We start from the raw sequence: 20960 nt of genomic DNA, 5'->3' as shown, positions 1-20960 counted from the left end.
CTAATCCTTTCTTGGAATGTGAAGTGTCCATGAAATTCGGGTCTCATGTCGAATAACAGTTGTCTTTTGGAAGCCATAAAGGCTCTAATTTAACTCTTAAAAGGTATTATTTTCTACATTAAACACCCACAAAATTACTTTTAGTATCAGCTTAAATCTAAGTTTACTTTATTTTATGCTGGATGGATATTTTTTGTGAAATGCCCTGCGTTGCTGGAGAAATAGAGGCAAAAATAAATAAATAAATAAATAAATACAATTCTGAATATTTGCAAGAAGCTTCGGTGTACAAGTGGCTGTAGAACTTTTTTCCTCTGATTGGCTGCTTTCCACATAAGCCCCACCCACACCCCCATCCGACTCTAATGTGAAGACCAAGTCTTTATTGATATCATTTTATCATATGTACACATATGCATTCATACTTCATGCTGCTTCAGTAACCACATGTTATTTCTTCCTAAAGGACATTCATGTTTTCCTGTCGGATTATTTGCTATTTCTCCGCTAGAGGGACACAATTTTGGCTACAGCGTTTAACAGTGAAAGCAGTCTGTTGTGCAATTATACATATTTGCATGCAATGTCACCACATTACAGTTCATAAATACATGTTTTGCTTATACATTGCACAGGAGTAAGGACATACAAATGCCTCAGACGTGCATACTACAATACGATGCCGTTTTCCAAAGTCTTGTATGAAAGAGCAGGTAGCTTATTTACGCATTAACAGTCGACAGGTCTTAAACAGTGTAAGTATTTGATATGATACAATTGTTAGATTCTTAAAACGTTTCCCACTCCAAATCTCTGATGATTTTCTAACAGTGCTGCAGCCAATGGAGCTGATCTCTGAGGTACGTTCAAGACCAAACCTCGAGGGAGGCTACACATCATGTAAAAAAAAAAAAAAGATAAATAAAAATAAATAAAACCAACTTCCGTGACTTTTCATGCCTCGGAGCAGACGCAACCGCGGTGCTTCGGTGCAGTCTCTCAGCGCATCACTTATTTCAAAGTCTGGATTCTTCAGAGGAAACCTGAAGTACAGTTACTGCATTCGGAGAGGCCTTCTGCATTCAGGTGAAGTACTTGCAGCTGGTGGAATCAATGAGGCAGGACTCGGTGCATTTAAGCTGCCCAAAGGACCTGCAAAACAACATAGCTGTTAAAAAAGGAACATGATCACCTGTTTAAAGCAGATTGGCTAACATAAATGTAAAGCAGGGTGGTGGTTAGCTTGAACAAAACACAAAACAGGTAGTTCTGGTGAAAATACATGAAAATATGTCCACCTCTGCATCTGCTGCTCAGTGATGTTTTATTTTCTGTCTGTCTGTCTGTTTATATATCTCACGCATAAACATTTATGCAATCCTCTACCAGTGATGATCAATTCATTCTTGGGTCCTCATCCAACCTTGTTTGTCACAGCTCTGTTTGCTTTAAACTTTAGATGAATCATTGCTCTGACTGTAAATTTAAGTTTGGTGGAGTAGCTATTTTATCAGAATTATCTGGGTGTAGCTCTGTTCACCATCCCATAAACCTTGGACAGCCACAGTGTCCCTACCAAGGAAAATCATCTTCACTGCACGAGGTTGCTACTACCTAAATTAAGTTGGGCTTTTTCCTAAATATCCAATATGATACACTGGAGTTTGTGGTAGTAATGTGTCACAATGGGGTAACAAAACAACAACAAAAAATAGGGAAGATTCATTCTTTTGATTCTTTTCATTCCTTTTCAAGGCACCCTGGTTACACAGCAAAAACAAAACTAAGAATAAGTAAAATGTTCTTAAAATGAGTGCATTTGTCCTTGATTTGAGCAGGAAAATAAGATGATTTGCCAATGGAATAAGATTTTTGCACTTAAAATAGGAACAACTCATCTCCATCATCTTATTTCAAGTGCAGGATGTCTAACTATCTTGTTTAAGGGGTCAAAATACTAATTCCATCGGCAGATAATCTTATTTACCTGCTCAAATCAAGGACAAATACACTAACTTTAAGAAAATTGTACTTATTTTTAGATCTGTTTATGCAGTGTACGAACAGCTTGAACCAGGCTGTCCTGTCAACATGCTATCCTGAGATCTAACTGTTGCTTTAACTGACAAATAACCACGTAAAATGCATTGGTACATGACTTAAGAATCAGTTAACATACCCAGGTAGGTAGGATTTGCAGGTCTGATAACCAAAGTCTTTCCCATCGCACTCTTCTATTCCCTCGTGTCGGTATCCATCTCCACAGTAGGCCCACTTACAGTCTGCAGGGGGGAAGAGTGAGAACGGAACAGGGAGGCAGAGAGAGGACGTTACGGATTTCTTTGGCACAGCAACCTGCGTTCGGTGATGCCAGCGCAGCATTTTCCTGCTAATTTAATTGGATGGAAGCAGAGTGTAGCGAACGGTTGGCAGGAAAAGAGAGGAGTGAGGGATTAATGAAAGATCAAGGAAGGCCTTTTAGAGAGACTGCGCCGCATGAGCGCAGGACCCAAAGGCGGGCTGTGGTTTTTGCTCTGCGGCATTTTGTTTTTGTTCAACATAATAAACCGAAATAAAATAGAGATTATGTTCTGGGAAGGGGTGAGAAACCGAAGCGTTCAAACTCACTGAGGCAAGCATCGGTGACCATCTGGTTCCCGTCATCGCACTCCTCCCCGTGCTGGACCTGCACCTTCCCGTCCCCGCACACGCCGACCCTCTCCGGGACGGTCTCCGTAGACTGGAACGGTTGAAAAGGCTGCGGGAAATGTGGACCAAAACTGTTTTGTAGAAACTATATCAATGTGTTATGCAGACTTTAAAATACTCTTGAGTTAGCATCAAATTTTATTCTCATTTCAAGCTGGTTTTCAGTACACACGTAGGAACGTACAGAGCAGAGGGTAAGTATTACTTCTTTAATTGTTTTTATATTTGATTATATTACAACCACAAACTATTGCACTGAGATTTGATGTGCCCAAAAAGAGGACCATTACATATATGTGAAGTGGTAGGAAAAAGGAAATGTGGTTTTTTTTCTTTTTAGGTTTCTTTTCCCAACAATAGTGTGAAAAGTGTCATGGAATCAGCTGCCTTCTAAGACAACCCGGAACAAAACCGAGTGCAACAAACTGAACTTTTTGGCCTACATGCAAAATACCATGTGGAGAGGAAAACTGACACGAAACCTAACCCTACAGCAAAAACATGGTGGTGGCAGAGCATCATGCTGTGGGCACATTTTTCCTCGGCGCAGACAGGGCAAATAGTGGGAGTTGGTGGGAAGATAGTTGGAGGTAAATACCGTGGAAAAAAACCTGTTACAGGATGCAAATGATTTGAGTCCGGTGGGGAAAGGATTACCTGCCATTACGATAACAAACATGAACGTAGAGCATATGGCTTATATTAAAGCATATTCATGCATTAGAATGGCCCAGTCAAAGTCCAAGCCTTATTTCCAATTGACGCCACATGTCAATCAATCCTGGAGGCAATTTGTCTCAAAGTGAAACGCCCCTTACCTGCAGAAGCTGCAGGCGTTTTTAACTCTGACCACATTGCCCGGATGTTGGATTTCGTTAAAAGAAACATTGGTAAAAACGGTTGAACATCAGCAGGGAAAGCGCAATTCAGACACATGTTATCCCGAAACCTTTAGAGGGCAGAATGCAGTTTATTCCTTTCCCCAAAACCTAAAAGAAGTCTAGAAAACTGTAAAAGACGGATAAAAGCATGCAGCCGACCTCATGAGCAGCTGAACACATCAGTGATCAACAGGAGCTGCTACACGTTTGTCTGTGACTGCAAGCAGATGTTAGTGGTTAAATAGGGTGTTTTCACTGACGTCACTGGCCAACTTCCGGTCCGCCATATTGGGTGGCACACTTCCTTATCTCTAGTTGTCTTACACGTATTATCGTATCGCGAATGGATAAGTACGCCAGCACGCTAGAGCGACCAGATAAGGACGTATATCTGAGGAAATGTTCCGTGATCGACCATATGGACCCGTATGCCCTCCACGGTGCCTTGTTTAGCCGTAATCCAGATGATTGGCCAAATGTAGAGCACGGCGACATAGTGCATTACCTGGTGTTCAGTGAAAACCCTCTGCACACTCTTGAGGAAATGAGAGCTTACAAGGATCTAGAGGCTCACAACCAGTTCACATCTGGTTATGTACATCAAGGAAATCGCCATCATACGTGGACGGGTGAGTTTTAATAAGATGGTAAAAATGTAAACAATCCGACGCAAATGTGTTGCACCGCCCGCCGGCGGCGGGCGGTGCGCGAAGGCGCTTGGCTGCAAGGCCGATCGACGCCGCTCGCGGCTTTAATTATTTAAGCAGAACAATGACCAGTGCAAAATTAAGTTGTATTTACCGTATTGGCGCCGGTAGGAGCTGCAGATCATAAAGCCAGCAAACAGTGGGAACACAGCAACTCGTTCAAAGGTAAGCTGCGTACAGACGGGTTAGCACATGCTAACCGTTAGCGCTAACAACCACTCGCGCATGTAATGTACTTTTAACTTGCTGCTATGTGTTTCAAACGTTTAGAACACACTCTCATTGACATCGGGATACTGTGGAAAGTTATGTTCGGTCTTACAGCCGCGATCCAAGCGAGCCGACGATCTCTTTATCTCTGTAACTCGTTCAAAGGTAAGCTGCGCTCAGCCGGGCTCTGGCTCATGCTAACCGTTAGCGCTAACAACCACTCGCGCATGTAATGTACTTTTAACTTGCTGCTATGTGTTTCAAACGTTTAGAACACACTCTCATTGACATCGGGATACTGTGGAAAGTTATGTTCGGTCTTACAGCCGCGATCCAAGCGAGCCGACGATCTCTTTATCTCTGTAACTCGTTCAAAGGTAAGCTGCGCTCAGCCGGGTTAGCACATGCTAACCGTTAGCGCTAACAACAACTCGCGCATGTAATGTACTTTTAACTTGCTGCTATGTGTTTCAAACGTTTAGAACACACTCTCATTGACATCGGGATACTGTGGAAAGTTATGATCGGTCGACTTACAGCCGCGATCCAAGCGAGCCGACGACTCTTTGTTATCGCTAACAGTTGTTCTCCGTGGTTGCGCCTCCAGGCAGGAAAGCGGTGGAAAATTAATCTGTTTCTATGTTTTTCCCATGGCGATCATGTGTTGCGCTGTTACAGCCCACAATACAGCAACGGTTTACCATGGTTGAAATCAAGTTAAGGTGAAATTAATCAAATTAAAACACGGCTGAGAGAGGGAGTACAGTATGCGGTAGTAATAGGCAGTAGAGGCGGCGGAGGCAGTCAACATGACAGCCGTGGAAAGTAATAAGTCATAACGCCCAAGCCCTATTATTAATATATTCTTCTTATATGTTTTAAATACTTAACAGTTAATTACCTGTGACAAAGTGAGCACCGCAGACTCTGGCGTATTCCAGCTTAACACCGTCCAAATCGGACCTGGATATCCGTGTCAGCCATAGGTGACGGCGTTGTTCAGACAGCTGTTTTGTTTTTTCACACTGATTCACTATTACGGCTGGTAGGCGATAGAAAGCGTTGATCTCCACCTCCACGGGCCGTGCAACCAACCATTAAACACGTTTTCCCCATTGTTCACTTCCAATACTGCCTAAGGCGTCATACAATGCAGGTCAACGGTGCGAAACGACTGCCACCCAATATGGCGGACGCGCTGAGTAGTCACGTGAGCGTGACGTCAGCTGAAAACACCCTATTAAATGATAACGCATTTTCTGTTTTACGTGTTTTGCGTATCTGTATCTTGCACGTTTTTGTTCCATAAGCTGAGTTTTTGTCGGCTATGGTCCGGTAACAGGACTTCCATTTTGGACAAAGCGTTTAATAGGTAACCAAGAGTAAACGTTGCACTCCTAATACAGAATTTCACTGTAAATTCTTGCCATGGATAGCTTGATGGCAGCATGAAAACATCTGCTGCAGTAACTATTTTAAATATGTTTTTTTTGTAAGTTGGGTACCTAACTGGGCCTTTGTTGTTGGTTTGTCTGTGGTTATCTTGACATAACTTCACTGACTCAGATTTACTACTTGTTTGAACATTGTTGGTAGACAAGGTTAAAATGCACCTTACAGCACTGTGTGACCTTACAGTTGCTTTGTGGCGCAGGAGCTAGCAGTTTGCCCTGTAACCGGGGGGTTGCTGGTTCAAACCCCTGCTCCAACTATTGTTTTTGCTATCACGTAAAATAAATAGTGGTTATAAAGTCCCAAAAGGAAAAAAAAAATTTTTTTTTCACTATCCTTGTTACCTGTATGGGGCTCCAGCCTTCTTTGTCCTTATAGTAAAGCATCCTCTTATCTTTTCTTAACACGATTGCGTTTTCCACGTGCAGCCGCTCCATCTCCTCTTCGCTGTTCACCACAAATATCTGCATGAAGAACCGGAGGACACTCACAAGCTCAGCCGCCACGCACAGGGCACACGTTGCGCCTGCGTCTAGAACGTCTGAGGTCTCACCGCAGTGAGCTTGCTGCTGCCTCGTCGCTGTGTGTAGTAGTTTCCAAAGGGGGCGTGGTTTGACCCGAGTGCAGCGTCACAGTCGCAGCGACCAGCCGGTCCTGGCAGGCCCTTCTCCCCCTTCTCCCCCACCAGATAGAGACCTGCGAAAGGAACGCGCACGGATAACGCACACGTGTGCGGTACGTTATGAGCTGGAAACAGACGTGTGTACGTGAGCTGGTCCCAATACCGGAGGCTGGAGGTCCAGGTGGTCCAGGGAGGCCATTGGGACCTGGAGGTCCTGGGGGCCCCATGACTCCTGGTGCTCCCGAGTGGCCCTTCGTGCCCTGCAGGCCGGTATCACACACACACATACGCGTCACTTTAATTGTGTTTAGTACAACTGATGTTGTACTAAAAAAGGTTATTGCTTTCTTTACCTGTTTGCCCCTTTTCCCTGGTCTCCCAGTTGGTCCTCTCTTCCCTGAAACACCCGGCTCTCCCTTTGGGCCCACCTCACCCTTAGAGAAGAGCAAATTTCAGGTTTCCTGCTCATTTGTCATGTAAAAATTCCCCCAGACTTCCAAATCCCCTAAATGCATTGTTAAAATGAAAAAAAAAATACAATGGCTCACTATATCAAGGTTCAGAGGATTTATACGGCGGGCAGGTTTATCACCGTGAATGTAAATAAGACATCATATGCCCATTCCTATTTCTTTTTGTATTTTTATTCTTATTTTTCTCTTTTTCTTTGATCCACTGTATATATGAAGATTCACTGTATATAACTGATGCACCTTTCCTACTTTTGCACCTTCTCTTATGAGCCGATGTGGCAAGTGAATTTCTCCAATGTGAGATCAATAAAGCCTATCTTATCTTATCTTATCTTATCTTATCTTATCTTATCTTTTAAATATGGTTGACGGAAAGAAAAGAGTAAGGGAGGATGAAAGGAAACATGAAAGAAAGAATGAAGGGACAAAACAATGAAGAAATGACGGAAAAAAATGGAGGTAGGACACGTTATTTAGACGATAAATACTTTTCTATTCTTATATACTGAAAATACTGAAGTCAGTAGGAAGCCAGAAATTAAAAGAACATTTAAATGTATTCTTCTTTACTTTTTAACCCTTACCTTCTGCCCAAGCATGCCAGGCAAACCAATTGAACCCTGAAAAAGAGAAGGAAAATTGATCAAACAAGAGACTGTAGGGCAAAATGTATAGTTAAACCAATGAAGTCATGAAGATAAGTATTATTGGAGCATTTTCAGTAAACCATTGTGAATCAGATTTATAAAGCCGACTTTTGAACTCTCAGCTCATTTAATTAAATGTTCAGGTCCACCGGGGCACAGCATGAGTCTAATAGTCCCAAACAGATGCACCGAATGCAGAGATACAAACTCTCCAGATGATTTCTGGGTTGCAGTAGAAACAAACCTTGTCCCCTTTTGGTCCTGCTGAGCCACGGTCCCCACGGTCCCCCTTTTTTTTTTGAAACAAAAGATTAAAATATGTTATATTTCAATTAAAACCACAATGCAGTTCTCTTCAAATTATTTAAACCTTTCTGACTAAGATTTGTTGCATGAAGACACAACACATCAAACGTTGAACCTTAGGAGCAACATTTGTGAAAAGTAAATGCTGATTTTCCATTTTTAAAAGCAATGACTCGGTGCTAAACGGTTGCGTTGATCTTTTCAGGGCAGCGTCGTTTTGGGGACCGGTGAATACCAGTGAGTACAGTACAGGAAGGAGTCTCGTCTAAATTATTTGTTGCACATCCAATGCATTGCAGAGACGCCTCGACGTCGATTATTAATAGACATCGCCGCCGCCGAGTGTCTTTTCCAGTAATGCTCTGCAAAGCCTCCACTGCACCCACCTCCAGCTTCATTTTGATCCTTTTAGTTTCTTCCTCAGCCTATGGACGCCACGCTCAGCTGAATTTAAATCAGTTGAGACGTACAAGAATACGAGTTGTTTTTAGGTTTTTAGTTTTTTTTCAGTTTTATTAGCTCGCCTCTGCAATACCTTTAGGATTATTTTCCTGTTTCAAGTGTGGTTGAATGAGTTTGGAGGTATTTGCTTTCAGTCACAATGAAGGTAAATATTTCACAACCCGTTTTCCTCTTCATACTTTCCACCTGCCATCATTCTAGTCTTCCTTCTACGCGACAACTTTTGTTCAGAATGCTCTTTCGAATAGCTTTCACCAAACTTGTAACCTGACCGTCCCGTGTTTGTGGTTCACTAGAGGATTGTAGCCCAGAATATTTCTGCCCATGAGGCTCTCTGCGGACTGTTTCTGAGTCTGTTGGACGAACCAGCCTGAAAACGATAATCTACTATTGTTACCGTCCATGAATCTAGCCCTTGGGCCCGATGGGGCTGCACATAAGGTTCCGTTGTGTTAATTCGACGTAACCTTTTGTTTTCGATCACCTTCTCATATTGCAGCAAGCTTCTGTCTGTTTTGCCTATAATGCACCTGCCATTGGAGATCCAAACCCGACCTATCATGCAAAATTACTTTCAAACTGTTTTGGAATTTAGTCCAGAAGTCAAAGTGAAGTCTCCTCAGAGACGCAAGGAGACCCTCTTATCGGTTTCTCGTTCAGACTGGCCTCAGCTGACGGCCCATCTAGTCTCTTCAGTTGGAGTTCTTTAACGCTTTCCTTAAAACAAGTATTTAGAACCCCAAATATCCACGTATACCATTTAGCTTTCAGACAAACAGAGACGTCTTGATGAAGTTTAATCTTTAATCAGTTCATAACACTCTGAACATTAAAGTAAATTTCCTTTAAGGCCCCCTTAGATTTTATGTTTGTTTCGGTTTATGCTGTTTCTCCATTCAATTTATCACTGAAATATATTGGTGAGATTACAAATAAATCAATTATCTATCTTTTTAGTCTCTGGATCCAAGGTAATTATTCAGTTGTCAACTGAAGCGTCATGCTTGTTATTCTGAGTCCTCTTATTCCTTTTCATGAGGTATGCAATTAAGGTAAGGAAATGGTGAATGGAAATGGTAAGGAAATGAAAGGGTTTAAAGAACGAGACTGATAACATCTTGATAGATAAATATAATTAGGTAGGTTATCAATTAAAACGCTTCAGGAATCCCTGGTTTAGTGAGGCATTATCCATTTTCTACACTTCCTAACTTCTTTTGGAAATGGTTACAGTTTGGCAGAAAGAACGTTGGTCTGTAAACTTACCTTGTCGCCTTTGTACCCAGGTAAACCCTAAAAAGACAAGCGGGGAACATTAAGGCCTACTTTTAGTTTACCTGACTGCTTTCATGTCGGAAAGATCTCTCTGACCTTTGTTCCCGGAGGACCTCGCAGCCCTGGCAAACCCATGAGCCCCGTCTCCCCCTTTTCTCCCTTGTAACAAATAAAGATCAGGGACTCTCAACATTACAGCTGTCTATGACAACGGTTTCTCTAGTGTGGCATTGTAGATAAGTATGCCAAAGTACATAGTAGCCCGTGTTTGTATCGGCAGGGGAGGCCACGCCGCTTACCTTGGGTCCTTGTGGACCAGGAAATCCTGGAAGTCCTGGTTTCCCCGGAGGACCCGGAGCTCCAGGGCGACCCTGCAGAAAAACAAACCTTGGTGCCAATAGAGAAACACTGAAACATTTTCTGCTCTCTGTTAAGCAAACTTGTTACAAGACACATACTACAATCCCTCAGAATCCCCCCCCCCCTATTTAATTTCACATTACATCCCCTAAAAGAGCCCCATGTCTTACATGAGACACTGTGGCAGGCAGCATGCAGCAAAGACAGGGGGTTGGTAAGAAGATGGACCCAGGGCAATTTTGTATTTTAAACAATTTTGAAAAGCTATAAACTAAAAAAAAATGAAACACAGTGTGGTCTGTGGTTGTAACATGACCAAAGGGGAGGATTATAGATACAAAAGCTTATATCTTTCCTTAAACATCATATATAATGTAATAAACCCAAACAGGTCTCTTATTCATTAACCACACTCATTTTTGACTATGGGTTTTATTCTTCTTCCCACATCTGTTCTTTAGATTTAACATTGGTATGGTGTGAAGAGCAAAAGGGTTGACAACAGCATTGAGGAACACAAATAAAGCCCTAATTAATCCCCCTCTACGCCTCTCCACTAGCCGAACAGCAGAGGCATCCTCACATCTCGTCCACACCTGAACTCTCTTCCAGAGCTGCAGCCGTGCCTTCGCTCGGCAGTCCGCGAATGAGGCTGCGGCGTCCAGAGGCACCGTGGACCTGCCGCGTGATTTATCACGGAGAGCGAAAGCACTCAGGGAGATTAAAACGCACAAACGGAGTGCTGGTGGAGGGGCTGGATCAGCAGGACTTGGGTTCGGTCATGGCGGGCGAATGGGCTCAGGCCCAGGAGAGCTGAAGAGTAAGGGAAAACGAGCAGAGACCTACAGGGTACTGAAGGACGCTCCAGGACGATGGGAGATCAGGCCTCGCCGCTGAGATTAATGTTGCACGACCCATTTAGTAACGGGGGGAGTATTCTGGGTATATTGATAAATAAATCGGATCACGGAGAGCGAATGCTTGGAGGAGACGTGACAGGCAGAGAGGGGCATAAAGAAACCCTGCAGGCAGAGAAGACATGCAGGAGAGAAGCCGCCTACCCTTTGCCCCCGACGTCCAATTTCTCCCTAGAGGAGGACAAATGGAAGGACGTGGGATGTCATTAGAGCACAGGTGAACGCAAGGACAACTTCCTGCCACAGGAAACCGAATTAAACGCAATTCTCAAAAAAAGCACACACCTTTTTTCCTTTTGGCCCCCTGATACCAGGTAATCCAATTTCCCCCTGAAAAAAAAATGACACAGACACTTTTATCCGGCTTGCATGACCGATACGGTGCACAGTACATTTGCAGCAGGATCAATGCCAACCAGGTTAGCTAAATTTCTGTCAATGCTCGCTCAACAATGTTTCCATCTTCTGCCCTAAATTTCTGTAGCCAACCAATGCAACCTGATTGAATCGGACTAAAAATGTTATGCGCAGTGCCCTGCAAAACGATTTACACCCCTTGACCCTTTCTATATTTTGCCCAGTTAGAACTGCAAGCATCCCATCCCATGAGGCCCCAAATTAAAGTCTAGTGTAACACTTTGTCTTTCAGAAAGTCAAATGATTGGTAAACAGAGTCCACCTAGTGGAAGGAAGGAAATATTCTGACACACCGGCCAGCTTGGGGATAAAGTTGTGGAGAAGGTCGAGGCATGGTTAAGTTTTAACTTTATTTCAAGCTTTGAACGTCTCACGGAGGACTGGAATGGGACAACGGCAGACATATCAAGACATGGACGTCTTAGACAACTACCCTAAACTGGACATGTGGAATAAAGTGTTCTGGTCAACATAGGACCACAACTGAACTTTTTGGCCTACGTGTTTGGTGGAAAACTAGACACCGCACCAGTGGTGGACACAGATCCATTCACCGCTCACAGCTAATGGCGCAACTGAGATTTTATCTGTTTTCAGAAGCGGACCGTTTATTTTCCGCTCAATTCGTTTCCGCTAACGTTAAGACCGCTAAACGCTGGTTCACACGGTAAGATTTTAAAACAGTCGGACGTTTTTTTTTTTTTTTTTTATTCCCGAGGGACACCACGCGTAACGATGAAAAAAAAAAATCGTAGATGAAACGGGTTGTGGTCGTACAGTGTGTGAGGTGTAGTTGTTGTTGGTTTTTGTTAGATTTTTTTGTGTGTGTGTGTGTGTTTTGGATCCCTATTGGCTAAAGTAGAGACGATCAAGTAAACAAAGAACAGTATACAGAGCGTCTCTACAAACCGTACCCAAGGGTCATTTACAGCACAGAAAAGGGTTGAAATTGGAGAACAAATTAACAGTTTGAATTGCCTTATGCTTAAAATTAAACAATTCAACAAAATAGATTAAAAAAAATTTTGATTATTTAGGCATTGATTTGAGATGTGGTACCCTGTGACTGAAGGTAATCTTTGGAACGTGGGTTAGGGAAGCTAACTTTCTGGTTAGCCGTCCCCACCGCTGCACTGCGCACCATGCTGAGCGCACCATCCTCGCGGTGAGACATGGCGGCAGCTGCATCACAATTGTGGGGACCAGTGGCAGTTCTAGACCAAATTTACCAGGGGGGCCAATGTGGGGCCAGTGTTTTTTTTCACAGGGGCACATAAAAGAATGAAATCATAAAACAGGGAAATATTTAATCGCCTAATAATATGAAGTGAGACACTTGTGGCTCTGGTACTGCAGGTTTCAGATCCCTGATCTAGCAGATAAAAACTGTGATCCTAGCTCAATACAGCTGAAGCTAAAAGTAAAACACCTTGATTTTTAAACCCTTGTTAGGGTGAAATTGTAAAGGTAAAAAAAAAAAAAAAAATTGGCCAAAGTGACAAATCAGGTATGGTTTCTTCACCAATGCATATAATCGTAAGAAGTTTATTTAATTTATGTCTTTAGTACAGGGGCCATAACAGGGGCCAGGACCATTTCTATAGGGGCATTGGCCCCTGTTGGCCCCTGTCTAGAGCCGCCCCTGGTGGGGACTGTGCCTCTACAGCAATACATCGAGGTTTGTGGCTAAATGCAGAAGGGTTCAAGAGACAGAAATACGTTTCCAAGACGCTGTAGATATATGACTTTGAGATGAGGCCTTACCTCGCGGCCCTGTGGTCCTGGAGGTCCTGGTGAACACTCGTGAGTAACAGGCTGCTTACCATCCAACACTTCGCCTCCCAAAACATTTCGTTCTAACAAGCTTGGCTCGTCCTTCATTCCACCGATCACATCAGCAGACAAAGCAGAGGTATGGCTTTTCATTAAGTGGTCCATTGTGGGAATTAAATTATAAGCATATGAGGGGGAGGGTGTGGCATGCAAACTTACAGGTGTGCCCCTCCTCCAAAGCCGAGGAGGAGGAGGGAAGAGCGGCGGCGGAGGAGGCGACATGAGACAACAGGGGTCAAACCTCAACGCCTCATCCAGGAACCTGAGCGCCGGGAGGCCGCTCCTCTGCATCGCTGCGGCGAAAAAAAAAGCTCATGTGACAAGCTTGTCTCATATACCTTTTAACCGTTCTGAGACGCGCACACACAGCTGATAGCCTACCTGTCCGAGGCGAGAGGATGCTGTCCAGGTAAGAGTGCTGGGACACGGTCCATGCAGGACACAGGAGAATGGGAAGAGACAAGGCGATCTTCATCAGCTCCATGCTGCTTGCTTACTGTCCATTAAAAAAAAGAACACAAGGATTCATGAGCACAGGCGCTGATTCTGCAGTCCCCTGGCAGCTGTCACTTTTTCCTTTATTCCTCCCTCCAGGGTGTCACCATTTGGGTTGCTTCAGAGCCCCCCCCCCCCCTCCCTCTACAGGCTGTCTCTGATTTATAAAGTTGTTGAAGCGCCTCACCGCAGCAGATGCAGCCACCGCTGTAATTCCAGCCGTGCACATACTCTCTCTGTGCCAGAATTAGAATGGGGAGGGGGGGAAACTCTCACACATACAGTAAACACACACACACACACACACACACATATATATGTCTCACACACACACAACTGTAGTAGCTAATGCTGTCATGGGTTCATTCAAACACCCAGTGTTAAACGCCTGCTCATATTTCACTGTGCGGGCCAATCAGGGCTGTGGTTTGCAGGGAAGACCCCCGTTTCTACCTGAGGTTCCTCCACCATGTACCAACAGCAGCCACAGCAAGGGACGACCCAACATTAGCAAAGTAACATCAACAGGCTCTCTCCTACCTTGCTCCGGAATCTGGTCGTGTCGCACCTGCAGACACGCTGTCTGACGCTCCTCTCACCTAAACCAAACGGAGCGCTCTGCGCAGACGCAGACACCGAAGGCTGCACGCGCCGTCCAATATCTAGGAGACTGATTAATCGGATCCTGGTCCTCAGTAATGCAAATTTCAATTTTTTTTTTCTTTGAACCTCCTCCTCCTCCTCCTCCTCTGGCGCTGAAAGCCCCGCGTAAAACCAGGCAGCAGTGGCGGCTCAGTCCCGCTGGATCCACCGGACCAGACGCGTCTGTTGTATCATCCGGATCCACTTCAGATTGGCAGGGAGGGATCTGATCTGCCACTTCTAAGGAGCGGAGCGCCTGCACAGTGCACACGCTGCTCTGGCGCGATTTGTTGCCCCTCTAACGGCCTCCTGTGAGAATAATGGCGCCCTCTGCTGGATATGTCGGAGTAGGAAATAAAATCAAGTTTTCCGAACTTGAAACCACTTAAAAAAATAACTACGTCGTTATGAATGACATATTTCTAAATGTGATCATGCACGGATATTCATAAGGTACATAAATAAATGCATCATGATAAAATTATAATGGATATTTTAAACATTTCAATGTTGTAAAGCACATATTAAACAAATACACATGGAGATCATTAATAAACATTTTCAATTATTTGGTTTTTAATAATTATTTCACAATTGTTTCCTATAATTTGGTCAGTTGGCCTTATCTATGACTGAGGGTCTATTTGACAAGTCACCGTGAGACGTTAGATTTTTGCCTGAGCACAAAAAATACAAAATATTTAAATAGTTAAAATAATAATTTATGGTGAATACAAGGTTAGTCATTTACAACTAACAAAATGTATGACTTGGGTGTTTGATATCTGTGTATTTCATGATACGGATTCCATCATATGTATTTTTTTTTATCAGACATTTAAAAATATGTATTTTACAGTTACTTATTTGTTGGTTATTGAACCTATTACATGCTGGTATTTATTATTTTCGCAATTAAAGCAGTGCTTCAGGGTCTTAGTATCTACACAATGTATATTAAAAATCTTTCCTCACTGTTACCCACTCATAGACAAACACTGATCCTTGTCCACTCTCGTTTCTCACAGTTATAGCTGTTTAAAACATTTGGATGAATGCTCTGGCCTTAGATGCAGGCATCTTTTGTCAAGTAAATTCCTTATACTCATTTTCTGACTCATGCAGAGCAACACACATCTGGCTTTCTGGAATAGCATGTTCGCTTATCTTTACCATTTTGAAGAGTGACTCAGAGTAGTGGTTTTTAAAAGCTGACTCCATTTAGGACTGTGAAGAGTGAGAACTTGAGTTTTTCTTGATCAATACAACAAACTAACTGAAATGATCATGTCATAGCATATGCTGTGAAATTTCAGAGATAAATAAAACCGTATTTAAAAATTGGTAAAAGCGATGTACTAGCTTTTGATGTCTGTGTTTTCACCATCCTGTTTAACTGACTTATTAGAAAGGCGTGTTTCCCCACCAGCAGTCTAGAATACAAGGGTCGGTTTGTTGGGGGACCACTTGTCCCATTCATTACATATTTATTAGCTATTTATTTCTATCAATCTATTAGTTGTGTCAAAAAACACTATTTGGTTCTGGATTAAATTGATCTGTTCCACCACTAAATAATTGTGTTTAAGCTGGAGGTTGGCCATTTCCAACATATTTAGTTTATCATTACAATAAAAGAAAATATTATTTCAATGCTTTTTCATGCATCTTTAGCGCTGGTGCTAATTAAGGTGGAGGGTACTGGATAAGGAAATAAAGAACAAAGCTGGTGATGTGGAAATACCACCTTTCTGAAATCTGGTTATAGTAGATCTTTTAACGTATTCCCATTTAGTCTGGGTAAAATTCAAGGGTATGTTGAAAAAAGGAGGAAATAAGGGGGATCATTTTGAATTACAAGAAAATCACTGAAATGTAATCACCATTTTCACCTCTTTACCTGGTTATTTTTATGACGTGTTAAATTGATGCAGAGAAAATGTGTGTCTAAGTAGCAGATTTGGTTGATTTGGTGAAGCTTTCTGTCCTCAAAGCAAACAGAAAAGGGAAGAATGACTTCATGAAGAGGGCAATGTCATCCCCACTCAAGGTTCTGGTCTGTAAATAATTCACGAAATATGGAAAAGGATCAGAGAATGAATCCTGTAGATTGAACAAGAACAAATTAAAGCAGACACAAAAATAAAAGCGTGGCAAAGGTGCAGCTCACGAGCACGTGGCCGTAAAACTTGTGCTCTCTGGAACATCCACAAACGGCAGGCGATGTGACTCACAGCCATTTAAAAACAAGCAGTTGTAGGAAAACAAAACATCATGGTGAGTCAGCAGTTTGGGATCCTTTTGACATCCAACTTTTTAAAAGCAGATCAGGAATAAATCCCCCAATTATCATTCAAAGAGCCACATTTATTTCATCAAATGTGAACTCTGCACATGTCCAGTCTGGGCTCATTGGGAGGTCGCGTGCTTCAGGTAGGCAATGAGGTCTTCTCTCTCTTTTTTCTTTCTGATGCCGGCGAAGATCATCTTGGTACCTGGGATGTACTTCTTTGGGTTTTCAAGGTAGACGTTCAGGGTTTCCTCATTCCAGATGACGCCTGAAAGAAACGTGAAAAATGAAAATGCTTGCAGGCCCCCGTAAAAAAAAAAACACCGTCCGTCCGCGCCCTCAGACGTGTGACGGCAGTCTCGAGGTTTTATGCCCTGCTGCCGGAGCATAGCTGAGAGTCAGAATCGAAAAGTCCCAGCAGCCCCTTGCCTGTTCAGGCCTGCTGTTCTCACGGTCCTGTAAAGAAAACACGCTTCCTTTCATCATGACTAACAGGAACTCGCTGGTGAGATGAACAGCTCTCAGCAAAGGTCTTGTAGTTTAAGATAATGGCACATAAGAACATCATTACAGAGAACAGGACTCAGAGAATAGGCTTTGGGTTTTTTAAACATGACTAAAATTTATGGTATAAAAGAAATATTGCCTCGGAGGTGGCAGTGTGGCGACCTCTGGAAAGCCTTTAATCCATAACCCCCTCTCCTGACCAACTCCTCATTTTATACATCATTTGAAAGTTAAAATGTGTGACATTTATTTATTCAATACTTAACATAATGCCACTCATAACAAATCAGATCATATTTAAATGTCGACTTAACTCTCAGCCTTGATCCTGGCTACCCCTCTCCCAATATATTTCATGACAGCATCATGAAATCTTTAGATTCTGTTATGAACTTATAGTTGTGCGATAGCAACAACTTTCCCCGAGGCGCCCCACTGGACAAGGGGGCATCCTCTAAAGCTACGAGCCAGACATCTCTGTAATGTTCGGTTTTGCTGTTTGTTTTGCAGTTTCATTCTGAATCCGCTTTTCATCGAGATAAAATGTACCGTCCCAAAAACAACATTCAGTGCTCGCGTGCTTATGGTGGCGTTACATGAGGCTTAGGGAAACTGAGTTCCTTTAAGGACAAGATTTCCTGTTTCATTTTCTCTCTCTACTCCTGTTTTTAGTAAACATTTTGTTCCTTGGTGATCAGAAAAAGTGAAGTTGTCAAAGTGAAGTTGTTAGTGCGTGTTCAGACTAAATGCAGCGTCGAGGTTTTGACAAATTATAGAACTATTTAAGGCTATAAAAGTAGGTTATAACTAACTACATCCCTTTTTAAATACTTTACGTTTGTGAAATCCTGCTGTGGAAATGCACACTTTACCAGGCTGTCTTTTTACTGTCAGTTCATTTGCTGGCAATAAATAAATAATAAAGGATAAATGAATATGTTTTATTGCAGTTTCTTTCAGCTTTGAACTAATATGTTAGATTTATTACCATTAAAAGAACAAAACATACAACTCCAATGAAATGTGGTGTCAATTGTCTCCATTTGTACGTTTATAAATTTTCAAAATAATTTGAAATACTAAACTCAAAAATATGCCATAAAGAGTAAAAGTTGCTGCAAAATCCATAATGGAACCTCAATAGAGATTGGCTTCCATTTTTTTTTTTTTTTAATAACGTCTCTGTTTTTTCCATCAGCTACAAATTTTGTACATGGAAGCAGCTTACTGGCGTCTGGTTAGCCTAAAAACTTTCACCGGTCCACACCTTTGTCGATGTTGGCCTGAGTGTAGGAGAACCCAGGCGCCTGGCCCGTCTTCCGTCCAAACATCCCCGCGAGATTAGGTCCCACCATGTGGCGGCCCCCCTTTTCCACTGTGTGACACTGGGAACACTTCTGCACAAACACCTTCTTTCCTTTCTCAACGTCGCCCATGGCCAGCGGCTGGAAGGGGAAGAAGCGACAGCAGGAGACACAATCAGCCACATTGAGCAAATGGGGTTTGCCTACCCACCGTCAGGTATGTGTTTTTCAGCAAAGTCTCTGGGCACACCTAAACTAATTTAGTCTGACCTGAAATGTCATCAGGCTTACAGTAGGTTGACGTGTCGGGGTGACAAATAAAAGTTGCTTAATTTAAAAATGTTTTGAACATAAAATAAATGTCTAAAAGAGCTGTCATGATGCAGGGTAGCTAATAATAACTTTAGAGAAAATCCAGAGGAAGACCTTACCTTCAGATAGGATTGTTTCCAATATAGCTTCAGGCAGGAGTTGGCGCCTTCTGTCTGCAGCTTAATCCTTCAGAGATTTTCACTTGCCTACTATGAGAGTCTTGCTTCCTCGAGTTCTTGTCCTGCTTTAACCGCAAGGCATCTGAATGAAAACTTCTAGAGAAGTGGGGGTTGGTTAAATCAGGTTTTAAGAGGCTGTAGCAGTTGGTTCCCACCCACTTTCAGGGACAGGTGTGCTAATGCATAATGATAAAATGCTGTGTCATGATTATAAGTCGTTGTGTGTTCTCCTCTTTTTTTTGTCTCTTTTTCCATCTGCGCCACTGTCCCATCTCTATTTACATCTCCTTTCATCAACACGGATTAAAAGGAGCAGCAGGAATCCCCCCGAGGTTGCTTTGCCATCGTCTCAGTGTGAATGTAAGTCTCACCGTATCATTCCTTAGTGTCTCCAAGAGTTGACTGCCTGGGTGTTTTCTGAAACCAACCGTTTCCAAATCTTCAGATCATTCAGACAAGAACTACAATACAGGTAAATCTAAAAAGAAGTCTGAGCCAGTCATCTCAGAAAGTGAAACGGTTATTTTATACAGCTTAATTTTGCACAGAGTAAGATATTTTAAGCTATTACAGGTATAGAGAACCTAAAATTCAGTGTCTCAGAAATTGAGAATATTACATTAGACCAGTCAAAGAAGGATGTCTTAGAGCACAAATGCCTGGCTTCTGAAAGTTATATCCATTTATAGGTACTAAATACCTCCTCCTGCATCAATTACTGCATCAATGCGCTGTGGCATAGAGGCGATCAGCCCGTGGATATGTGTAGGTGTAATGGAGGCCCAGATTGCTTTGATAGCTGCCTTTGGGTCATCTGCCTTGTTGGGTCTGGTGTCGCTCATCTTCCTCTTGATATAGATTTTCTATGGAGTTCAGGTCAGGGTAGTTTGCTGACCAATCAAGAGCAGTAACACCATGGTCCCTGAACCAGCTTTTGGTACCGTTGGCAGTGTGGGAAGGTACCAAGTCCTGCTGGAAGATAAAAATCAGCACAAGGTAACATGAAGTGCTCCAGAATTTCCTGGAAGATGGCAGCATTGATTGTGGACTTCAGAAAACACAATGAGCTACCACCAGTAGGGCACCCAAAACTATCGCTGACTGTAGAAACTTCCCGCTGGACTTCAAGGAATGTGGATTCTAGGCCTCTACACTCTTCCTCCAGACTCTGGGACCTTGAAGAATTTACTTTCATCTGAGAAGAGGACTTTGAACCACCGAGAAAGAGTCCAGTCTCTGGTTCAGGAGTGGCCTGACATGAAGAATGTGAATGTGTAGCCCATGTCTAGTATCTATCTGTGTGTATGTCTCTGTGTTCTTGATGCACCGACTCAAGTCTCAGTCCACTCCTTGTGAAGCTCATCCAAATTCATGAATGTATTTCAGTTGACAGTCCAAGGCTGCAGTTCCCCTTGTTGTTGGTTCACCTTTTTCCACCACATTTCTTCCTTACACTCAATTTTCCGTTAACATGCTTGGATACAGAATTCTGTGAACAACCAGCTTCTTCAGCAATGATCTCTTGTGGCTTACCCTCCTTGTGAAGGGTGTCAATGACTGTCATCTGGACATCTGTCAGCTCAGCAGTCTTTCCCATTAAGGTGTAGCCTACTGACCTGGAGCGAGAAACCGTTCAAAGGCTCAAGAAAACTTTGAGTTGATTAAGGTGTGACACCCCGAGTTTACAATAATTAAGTTTTTCACAGTATTCTAATTTTCTGAGACACTGAATTTTGGGTTTGCATTTTCTGTAAGCCATAATCATCTAAATACAAGAATCAAAGGCTTTGAAAATCTCACTCTATATGTAAAGAGTCTATGTAATATATGAGTTTCATTTTCTGAGATGACTGGCAAAAATGTTTTGCACTTTTATGCAATATTTAAATCTTTTGAGAAGTACTTGTGCCTACCCTGATAACCAACTGTCTTCCAGGAGTGTGTACCGCTGGTCCTTCTC

The 20960-nt window shown here is 42.7% G+C and overlaps 2 protein-coding genes across 3 annotated transcripts; both read right to left on the bottom strand.

Annotated features, from left to right (window-relative positions):
• Positions 1-368: 368 nt before the first annotated feature.
• LOC105934294 (acetylcholinesterase collagenic tail peptide) lies at positions 369-14733 on the bottom strand. 2 transcript variants are annotated; one of them, XM_012874207.3, is made up of 18 exons: positions 14307-14733; positions 13653-13767; positions 13431-13564; positions 13203-13313; positions 11307-11351; positions 11166-11192; positions 10044-10115; positions 9841-9903; positions 9736-9762; positions 7946-7990; positions 7639-7674; positions 6935-7015; positions 6745-6841; positions 6513-6655; positions 6304-6423; positions 2629-2758; positions 2180-2282; positions 369-1152 (listed from the first exon to the last, which is right to left on the bottom strand). In XM_012874207.3, the coding sequence occupies exons 2-18, from the start codon at positions 13753-13755 to the stop codon at positions 1083-1085; spliced, it is 1407 nt and encodes a 468-aa protein (XP_012729661.2). In that variant the 5' UTR covers positions 13756-13767; positions 14307-14733; the 3' UTR covers positions 369-1082. The 2 variants fall into 2 exon arrangements, with proteins under 2 accessions (XP_012729661.2, XP_036000894.1); XM_036145001.1 differs by lacking the exon at positions 14307-14733 and adding an exon at positions 13954-14025.
• A 2021-nt stretch (positions 14734-16754) lies between these two features.
• Positions 16755-19086, bottom strand: LOC105934284 (cytochrome c). Its single transcript, XM_012874196.3, has 3 exons — positions 18941-19086; positions 18473-18650; positions 16755-16966 (listed from the first exon to the last, which is right to left on the bottom strand). The coding sequence occupies exons 2-3, from the start codon at positions 18639-18641 to the stop codon at positions 16818-16820; spliced, it is 318 nt and encodes a 105-aa protein (XP_012729650.2). The 5' UTR covers positions 18642-18650; positions 18941-19086; the 3' UTR covers positions 16755-16817.
• Between the last annotated feature and the right edge of the window lie 1874 nt (positions 19087-20960).

The sequence above is a fragment of the Fundulus heteroclitus genome, chromosome 13 (genome assembly GCF_011125445.2).
Source record: "Fundulus heteroclitus isolate FHET01 chromosome 13, MU-UCD_Fhet_4.1, whole genome shotgun sequence".
Lineage (NCBI taxonomy): Eukaryota > Metazoa > Chordata > Actinopteri > Cyprinodontiformes > Fundulidae > Fundulus > Fundulus heteroclitus.
The sequence above is the reverse complement of the archived record's forward strand: the minus strand, read 5'-3'. Positions and strand labels throughout refer to the sequence as shown.